This window comes from Phaseolus vulgaris, chromosome 5 (genome assembly GCF_000499845.2).
Source record: "Phaseolus vulgaris cultivar G19833 chromosome 5, P. vulgaris v2.0, whole genome shotgun sequence".
NCBI lineage: Eukaryota > Viridiplantae > Streptophyta > Magnoliopsida > Fabales > Fabaceae > Phaseolus > Phaseolus vulgaris.
In genome coordinates this window covers 24,928,969-24,938,640 of record NC_023755.2, presented here as the reverse complement: position 1 = coordinate 24,938,640, position 9,672 = coordinate 24,928,969, and the positions used below count along the sequence as shown (strand labels likewise).

General features: G+C 50.4%; 1 protein-coding gene across 1 annotated transcript; it reads left to right on the top strand.

The window, feature by feature from the left end:
* Positions 1–494: 494 nt before the first annotated feature.
* On the top strand, positions 495–1,193 carry LOC137834179 (uncharacterized). The gene has a single exon (XM_068642241.1). The coding sequence runs from the start codon at positions 495–497 to the stop codon at positions 1,191–1,193; it is 699 nt and encodes a 232-aa protein (XP_068498342.1).
* The last annotated feature ends 8,479 nt before the right edge of the window (positions 1,194–9,672 follow it).

The window sequence follows — 9,672 nt, the reverse complement described above, 5'->3', positions numbered from 1 at the left end:
CAGGTGGACAAGAGGAAGAAGATGATGATGAGGAAACCGAGGATGGCCTCGTCGCTAAGAGGAAAAGGGTGGCCACCTCTACACCACCTACACTCCCAACACCAACACCGCCCTCACCTCCAGCTCCACTACAACCAGTCCAAGCAACGCCCCTGGCCGCCGCACCCCCAGTGGTTGAAAGCAGCGGCCCTAACTACGCAGAGGACCCTCCAAGCGCCTCAACACCGTTCGTATCTGTTGGAGAGGGTCCTCCTTCCACCACATCCATTGCTGGGGCCGCGTTAGGAGACGATGAGGGCGCTCAAGTCTCGTCAATATTGATAACAGAATCCCCAACCTCACCACCACGCCTAGAAGCCCCCCTTGCCCTACAAACTCAAGAGGGTGGTGGTGAAAGTCAGCACCAAACCCCTCCAACACCTCCAACAGCAACCTCAAGCCTCCCAACTTCCTTTAAAGAGACCTTGAGGCCCTTCACAGCCCAACTGAAGACTATGGCGGAATATCTTCCCTTGCTTGTATCAAGAGCTGTGAAGGACTCACTCAAGAAGCTTCAAGAGGAAAACTTCGCGCTCAAGGAGTCAAATCTGATGATAAGGGCTGAGGCTGAAAAGCTCACGTGCAACTTGCTGATGACTGAGCTGGAACACTCAAGGCTGGAGGATGCAATGGACGCGGAGCTAAGAAGCACACGCAAGGAAGCCTCTAATCTGTGCCAAAAACTGCACCTCCAACTCCAAGAGAAGATTGACTTGGAGACCAAGCTGGTCCCATATAGGCCCAAGGTGGCAGATTTGGAGGCTGCAAAAAAGGCGGAAGCGTCCAGGGTGGAGAATCTCGAAAAGAGATCGGCAAATCGGGAGATTCTCCTTGGGAAGGTCGAGAAGGAAAGGGACAATGCTCTCCCTGAGCTCGCCGAAGCTCGCGAGGAGGCCAAAAAGATTGCTGCAGAGCTGGCCCATGCTCGGGACGAAGGCAAAAAAGCTGCTGAAGAACTCGCTCGAGCTCGTGAGGAAACGGAAGAACTGAAGAAGCAAACACACGAGCTCGAGCAGAGCGCTGCCCAAGTCCTCACTGACGGGTTTGACGCCACTCTGGAGCAAGTAGTATGTCAATACCCTGAGCTCGACCTTTCCATGGTGTCGATCAGCAACGAGGTGGTGGATGGGAAGATTGTACCCTCTGAAGACTAGCTGCCTTCCTCCATCACCTTTTCTTTGTAAAAACTTTATCTGTAATCTTACTGCTTATGTAACTGTTTACATCTGTGTGCAAACTCGAATAGTCGCTACTTATATGATTTTCACTTCCCGTATATCGTCTTTCTATTTACTTTGCACACTTTTACCTTTATTTGTTGTGTGGTTTACCAACATAACTGGTGAAACTTACTCAAACGAATTAACTCAGCAATATTCGAGCCTTACCTTTCACACACTGCTTCGATCTTGAATAAACTGTTAATCTTATAACAACTTATCAAACTGTTAACTCAAAGTAAACTTGAGCAACTATTGACTCTTTACCGATGACATTTTATATAACTTGTGAACTCAAGGCAACAAACCTTAACATAAGTTACTTACTAGGCAGCAGGTTTTAACTCAAACTAGTATCAAAATACAGTTTACCTGATCTGCCCAGCAAAGTGAGCCCTTATTCCTGTCATCACCTGGAACTCTTCTGATCGCCGTAGGGTTTTGGCGATGTGACCTTTCTTACCTTCAGAACTTGACCATTGTTCCCTCATCTGGGGGGTAAAGGCGCCTTTCGAATCCTTCTCTACCTCCCTGAGTTTCAGAACAATGAGCTGGATAGTGAGGTGTTCTCTTTGAACCTACTTTAGTTATCTTTTTAACTTCTTTCACCCTTCACGCCATACCTGAACTCGTTCAAGACGAGAAGGATTTTATCTATCTTCACACCGCCTACAAGCGTGGAAGGTTTCTCTGGTCTTACTGAGTCAATATTGATGTTTCACTTAAAGGGGGGAAAGGCGTTTTCCTTCCCTTCCCACCGTTTAAGATCACGAACACCCCTGACCTTTCAGTTCATCTTGCCTGAACTCACTCTGAGGTGAGAAGGACTTTTTCTGGTGCCTCAGCTTGCCCAGGGTGTACATCTCCTCCCCCCTGGACACGCTGAGGACTTTTAATCTTGCCTCTATCTGCTTGTGCAGAGAGGTCTTTCGATCTGTTCTTGCCTGCACTCGCTCAAAGGCGAAGAGGACTTCCTCTGTCTGTTCTTGCCTGCACTCGCTCAAAGGCGAGGAGGACTTTTCTCTTTCTCGCCTGCACTCGCTTAAAGACGAGGAGGACTTTTTCTCTTTTTGCCTCAAGACGCACGAGAGCGTTGAGGTCTTTAGTCATCACTGGTGCCTCCGATCGCCGAAAGACGATGAGGACTTTAAAACTTTAACTACTGCCGCCGATCGCCGAAAAACGATGGGGATTTTAAAACTTTTAACTGATGCCGCCAATCGCCGAAAAACAATGGGGACTTTAAAACTTTTAACTAGAAAGCATGCAGCATAACTTTGTCGTTGCCTTAGATCACGTTCGGGTGATAAGGTCTTTCTTCTGAAAACTTTCAAAACCACAAGCATGCAATCATAGAAACTTTAAACTTTGAAAACTCTTCTTTATTGGGTGGCCTCATTAAAATCCCTCCTTAGGGAAAAAAGAGTGCCCCCTTCAAACTGTTTTAACAGAAAGCATGTAAATCTCTTCATGTTCGTTTTTACTTACAAAGCTTTAACTGTAATATAATTTGAGATGTGTGGTGTTCCAAGTGCGAGGAATCGCCCCTCCTTCTAACATCTCTAAGCGGTAGGCGCCGTTCCTGAGCACCTCGGTTATTCTGAACGGTCCCGTCCACTTAGGTGATAACTTGTTCTCCATCTCGTACTGATGCGCCTTCCTCATCACCAGGTCGCCTCCTCTAAACTGCCTTGGCATTACCTTAGAGTTATACCTTCACTCAATCCTCCTTTTTACTGCCTCGACCTTTACTCTTGCCTCCCTGACCTCATCCAGTAAATCCAGATTCAATCTTCTTTCTTCGTTCCAGTCTTCCGCCACAAAGTTCTGGAATCTCGGCCAGCTTTCCTGGATTTCAACTGGAATCATCGCATCACATCCATAAACCAAGCTAAACGGGGTCTCGTGGGTTCCTGACTGTTCAGTGGTATGGTACGCCCAAACTATGCGGGGTACCTCTTCAGCCCACGATCCCTTAGCTTACTCCAGTCTTCTCTTTAAACCTCTCAGCAACACCCGATTGGCAGACTCCACTTGGCCAGTTGTCTGTGGGTGCTCGACGGATGCAAACACCTGCTGTATTCCCACCTCTTCGCACAGCTTCTTCAACAGGTGACTCGCAAACTGAGTTCCATTGTCCGACACCAGGCGTTTAGGCAGGCCAAAACGGCACACGATGATCTTCCATACAAAGCTTTCGATCTTATTCCGTCCGGTTGACCTGGGACGTCTTCGTGCGCGACCTCAACCGTCAGCTAGGGACTCCTTCCCACTGGTTACCTGTGGATTCCTGCAAAGAAGGACAAAAGGGCGCCCTAGCGGTCGTTTGCACTTCGACGCTCCAGTCAGCCAGCAAGAAACACCAAAACCTCTGCACCTCCGTATCGGAGCACCGTGTATGGCACTCTGAAGGTGGTAAAAAGAAACTGTGTCTAGTGTATATTTTCTCGTTCTGGCCAAAATCCTTCCCTAGTCCCTTGTGCGTAACATCAAGGCTCGAGCAAGCAACTAGAGTGTTTCTGGAAAATTAGCCAAAAGTCCGAACCCCGTTTCCAACATTCAAAGCGCTATTTAAGCCACTCCCGCATTCAAAGCTCCTTAAAGCGCATTTAATTATAAAACGTAGCGCATTTAAGACGTTTAAACCGATTGGGAGCATTTATAGTACCTTAAACGCTCGAAACGGAAACTGTATTAAATAACCTTAATTACCTTGTACCTGACAAAATGGTGTTTCTAATCTGACCTGGTTGTTGTATACGTGGAGGGCCTCACAGCACCGTGACCCCATCTGAGGGTATCTCCTCGTGTGAGTCCTCCTACCTGGGAGTGCGTCTGTGCTAGGGGTGACTCTTTGGGTGCCAACTCATGCCCCCAACATCTAGCCACTCACTACGAGAGCGTATCTACGTTCCTCTCGTACCCCGCACCTGTCTGCCCTGGGCGTGACCCTCCTCATGAGTCATATCTATCCCAAGGGCGTCTCTGGGGCGGCAGGGGCACTTCACGAGTCAGGTTGCTCTACACTGGCGCTGTTACTATGGCCTTGAAGCCACCTTTCTCTTCTCTTTATTACTACCCCGGATTATCAGGATTTGAGGCCTTCCCACGGCGTCGCTCCCTCCATGGTCTTTCCTACCCATGGGTATCGGGGAGCCACACTGTGATTGCCTTGCCTTTGTGAGATTTGACCTTGGTGACGCCCTAGTAGGGCGACGCCTTAACTGGGCGATGCCTTCACCTAGGCGACGCCTTACCTTGGCGACACTTCCTCTTGGCGACACTGGCACTTGGCGTCTGTTCACCTAGGCGACGCCTTATGTTGACTTTGACCCCCCGTCGTTGACTTTGACCTTGACTTTGTCAACGCCCGGATACGGGACGGTACAGATCTTATGTGCGGTGATCTGGGCTACTGGCTCCGCTTCGATCCACTTGGTGAAATATTCAATCGCCATCACCAAGTACTTCATCTGCCTGACCGCCAATGGGAAAGGTCCCAGAATGTCAATTCCCCAAGTATGAAACGGCCAAGGGCTGTAAATTGACTTCAACTCTTCTGGAGGTGCCTTGTGCCAATCGGCGTGCTGCTGACATTGCTTGCAACATTGTGCATACTTCTTGCAGTCCTCCCTCATCGTTGGCCAGTAATAACCTGCACGGAGAATTCTTGCAGCCAGAGCTCGACCCCCGATGTGACTCCCACAAATACCTTCATGGAGCTCGGCCATAATTCTTGTGCATTTTTCTCCATGCACACATTCTAGGAGTGGGTGCGTAAACCCAAACCTGTACAGCTCGCCGTCGATCATGGTGAACTTACTGGAATTCTTCTTTATCTTCCTAGCCTCCGTCGGATCCAGCGGGAGAACGCCATCTGCTAGGCAACGCTGGTATTGCGTTATCCATGTGTCTGGCTTATGCGTAGCGCAGACCTGCGCCACGGTCACCCTCGCCCCTCGACATGCTCTTATTCTCGGCAGTCTCAAGGTCTCCTGGGTCAAGGACCTGTGACTCCTCGCCGCTTTCTCCGTCGATTTGCTTATCTGAAGAACCTGGTGGTCTGCCACAAACGCCCTAGGCGTCTTCAGAGTTTCTTGAATAACTGTCCTCTGCCTACCCCCCTTGCCTAAACTGACAAGCTTGGCTAGCAAGTCAACTCGGGCATTTTGCTCTATGGGTACATGCACCACTTTAAACGAGGCAAAGGAACCCTTCAACTCCTGCACATACTCCAAGTAAGCCGCCATTTGTGGATCCTTGGCCTGGAACTCGCCTGTTACTTGTCTCGTGACTAACAATGAGTCACTCTTGGCCATCAACACCCTAGCCCCCATCTCCTTAGCCAACAAGATGCCTGCGATCAACGCCTCATATTCTGCTTGATTGTTGCTAGCTTTAAAAGCAAACCTCAGGAATTGTTCTATCAGCACGCCGTTGGGCCCTTCTAGAATGACTCCAGCACCGCTACCCTGCTGGTTAGATGATCCGTCCACCGAAAGTACCCAACGAAAATCGTCCCCCTCAACTCGTGCTGCTTCCGACGAGAGCTCGACCATAAAATCAATGAAAATCTGCCCCTTGATCGGTCCTCGGGGCTCGTATTTGATGTCGAACTCTGACAGCTCCACGGCCCACTTCACCATTCTCCCAGCTACATCAGGTTTCTTTAAGACTTTCTGGATAGGCAAGTCGGTCATCACCAGCACCGTAAAACTGTGAAAATAGTGGCGCAACCTCCTCGCCGAGAATACGACCGCTAGTGCAGCTTTCTCCAAGGCCTGATACCTTACTTCTGGGCCTTGTAACACCTTGCTAACGAAGTAGATAGGTTTCCGAGCCTGATCTTGATCTTGGGCGAGCACCGCACTCACAGCCCTCTCAGTTACAGCAAAATACAACCTGAGTGGGGTCCCTACCAAAGGTTTGCACAAAACCGGCGGGCTCGCCAGGTACTCTTTAAGCTTCACGAAAGCTTCTTCGCATTCCTTCGACTAGACAAACCTATTGTTTCGCTTCAAGCATTGGAAATACGGATGGCCTTTCTCTCCACTAGCTGACACGAAACGAGATAGGGCGGCCATCCGACCTGTAAGTTGCTGCACCTCCTTCACGGTAGCCGGGCTCCTCATCGCCAAGATGGCAGCACACTTATCAGGATTTGCCTCGATTCCTCTCTCAGTTAAGAGGAAACCCATGAACTTCCCCGCCTCTACGCCAAAAATGCACTTCTCGGGGTTCAGCTTCAATTTATACTTGGCGATAGTGGTAAACAACTCCTCCAGATCTGAGATGTGCTTGCTTTTCTCTAGCGAAGTCACGACCATATCATCTACGTACGCTTGAACATTCCTTCCCAGCATCGGTGCAAGTACCTTATCCATCAACCTTTGGTACGTGGCCCCCGCATTCTTCAGCCCGAAGGGCATCACCTTGTAGCAGTAGCACGATCTCTCAGTCATGAATGCGGTCTTCTCTTCATCCATGGGATGCATCTTTATTTGGTTGTACCCTGAGAGGGCGTCCAGAAAGCTCAGCAACTTGCACCCTGCTACATTTTCGACCAGGGCATCTATACTTGGCAAAGGGTATGAATCCTTTGGACAAGCCTTGTTTAGGTCGGTGAAGTCGACGCACATGCGCCACTTCCCGTTGCTCTTCTTTACCAGCACGACATTAGCTAACCACTCAGGGTACTGGACCTCCCTGATATGGCCTGCGGCGAGGAGCTTTTGCGTTTCATCCCTAATCGCCTGTCTCCTCTCCTCATTGAACTTTCTTCTTCTCTGTCGCACTGGTCTGACCTGGGTGTCCATTGCCAGGTGGTGACATAGGAAATCGGGGTCGATTCCCGGCATGTCTGAAGCAGACCATGCAAAAGCATCCAGATGTCGTTCTATCACCTTGGCGATCTGGTCTTGTAGCTCACCTTCCAAAGATCTTCCCAACTTGAAGACCTTGCCCCCGATCTCCCTCTCGAGCCACTCCTCGACAGGTTTGGGCCTGGTTTCACTGGCGATCACCGCCCTGGCGATTCCCGATTCCCTAGCCTTCTCTGGGCGGTTTCTCGCCTTTTCTTCCCGACCGGCGTTCTTTCCCTCAACCTCAGCGTCTACCATGATAACATCGCCTCCGGCGGTCACTTCCATCGCCGCATCAACAACTCGCCCCTCTGTTGGCCTGGGCTCCACACCGAGAGGCGGCGTCGTGGTGATGTAGCTCACTGACCTCTTATTCTTGAGGCTATTTTCGTAACACTTCTTTGCCTCCTTTTGGTCAGATCTTATGGTGATCACCACCCCCTCCATTGATGGCAACTTAACCTTCATGTGAAGGTGGTTCTTAACTCAATGTACCCCCTGACCTCCACCTGGTCGCCAGTGAACCCATATAAGCATCCTCCATAGGGCCTTAACTGGTCAAGGGGTAGCTGCAGCTTGGTGAAAGTCGGCCAGAACATTACGTCTGTTGAGCTTCCTTGGTTCACCAATACTCGGTGGACCTTCGAGATAACAATGGAGGATCGTTGTCATGAGGCACAACGTCCCTGAGATCCTCCTTCGTGAACGTAATGTCCACATCCGGCGAGTGATCTTCGAACACATCCACTTCCATCACAGACCTTGCATATTTCTTCCTCTGTGGTGCAGTACATCCACCACATGAGAAACCTCCAGCGATGGTGTGGATCTCGCCGTGTGTGGGCACTTCATGCTGCTGGCCCTCACCGCTCGCCGGCTGGGAGCTCGACGCCTGCCCCGTTCTCTTGTCCAGCAGGTAGTCATTCAAGAAGCCGCTCTTGAACAAGTCGTCGAGTTGGTATCCAAGGGCCAAGCACGAATCAAGGGAGTGACCAAAACTTTGGTGGAATTCACACCATGCGTTCGGTTTTGGTCCTAGCACCTTATCTGAAACTTTCTCAGGCGCCTTAAGCCTGGCAGCTATGTTGGGAATGGGGATCAGGTCCGCCAACCCCATGACGAACTTGTACCTGGGTGGGCGATTGAACTCCCTAGGTCGCCCTGGGCCCCTTCCCTTGTTTTTCTTTGGATCGTAAGAATGGCGAGTCCTTTGATCCTTCTTAGCCGCCGCCGTCTCCAGCACCCTCTGCGGCTGTATTCTAGTCTAGGCCCGAGGCCTAGCAGGAGCCACGCTCCCTCTCTTTTCTGCGACCTCACTCTTGTCGGTGATGTGGGCCACAGCAAGTCGCCGAACTTCAGCAAACGTGGCGGGGTGGCCCCTAATGAGCACCCGCAGAAAGGTCCAGGCAGTACGCCTTTTTTGAAGGCGTATACCAACATCTCCTCGTCTTTGGCAGGCGAGCGGACCATCTGTGCTCCAAAACGATTCAGATAGTCCCTGAGGGACTCTCCCTGATACTGCCTCATGTCGAACAAGTCGTAAGACACCCTAGGTGGCGCCTTGTTCACGATGTACTGGTCGACGAAAAGCTTTGAGAACTGCTGGAAATTGGTTATGTGACCCGTGGGCAGGCTAACGAACCATTCCAGCGTTGTTCCCTGGAGTGTGCTCATAAACATCTTGCAATAAACTGCATCTGAGCCTCCTGACAGCATCATCTGCGTATGAAACACAGTGAGATGTGCTTCAGGATCCTCCATGCCGGTGAAAGAAGCTTTTACGGCCACAACGCTCGCAGGGATCGCTGTGTCCGTGATCGCCTGAGCAAACGGCATCGGAAAAACGCGCGGTGGCGACGATGGCGCAACCTCTTCAATGGTTGTGCGTCCTCTCTGCTCGTGAAGAGCTTGACGCAATTCCTCAGTGACCTTGCTGAGCTCCTCATTTCTGGCCTGAGAGGCGACCAGGTCTTCGTGCATCTTCGCTTGCTCTACGTGCGATGCCTCCACATTTGCTTGCAACGCACGCATGATCTCCATCATTTGCGCCATGGTCATGGCGCCTTCTCCAACAGTTGGCACAACGGGACTTGAACGCGTACTTCTCATCTTTCTCATGAAATATCAACAGATCAAGCTTCAGCGACCAAAACCTTCACCAGCGGAATGATCGATCCAGTAATCAATCGGTCAAAACCTCTTAAACTCCAAAGAACTTCCAAGAACGCAACCACAACAGCACGGGATTGATTCGGATGCCAAAACCTCCACAGAAACTCGCAATCTCAACACGAACTTACCGCTTCTCCACTAAAACTCCAGATTCACCGATCAGAAACTCGAACGAACGGTAAAAACTTCGATTTACCGATTGAAACTCGCACAAACGGTAAGAAACTTCAATTCACCGATCGAAAGCTCAAACAAACGGTGGAAAACTTCAAACTACCGATCGAAAACTCAAACAAACGGTGAAAAACGCCGAAAATGATTGCACCAGCACACAACCACACAAGAACCGCAGAAACTTCAAGAAACTCACGCTGTGGATG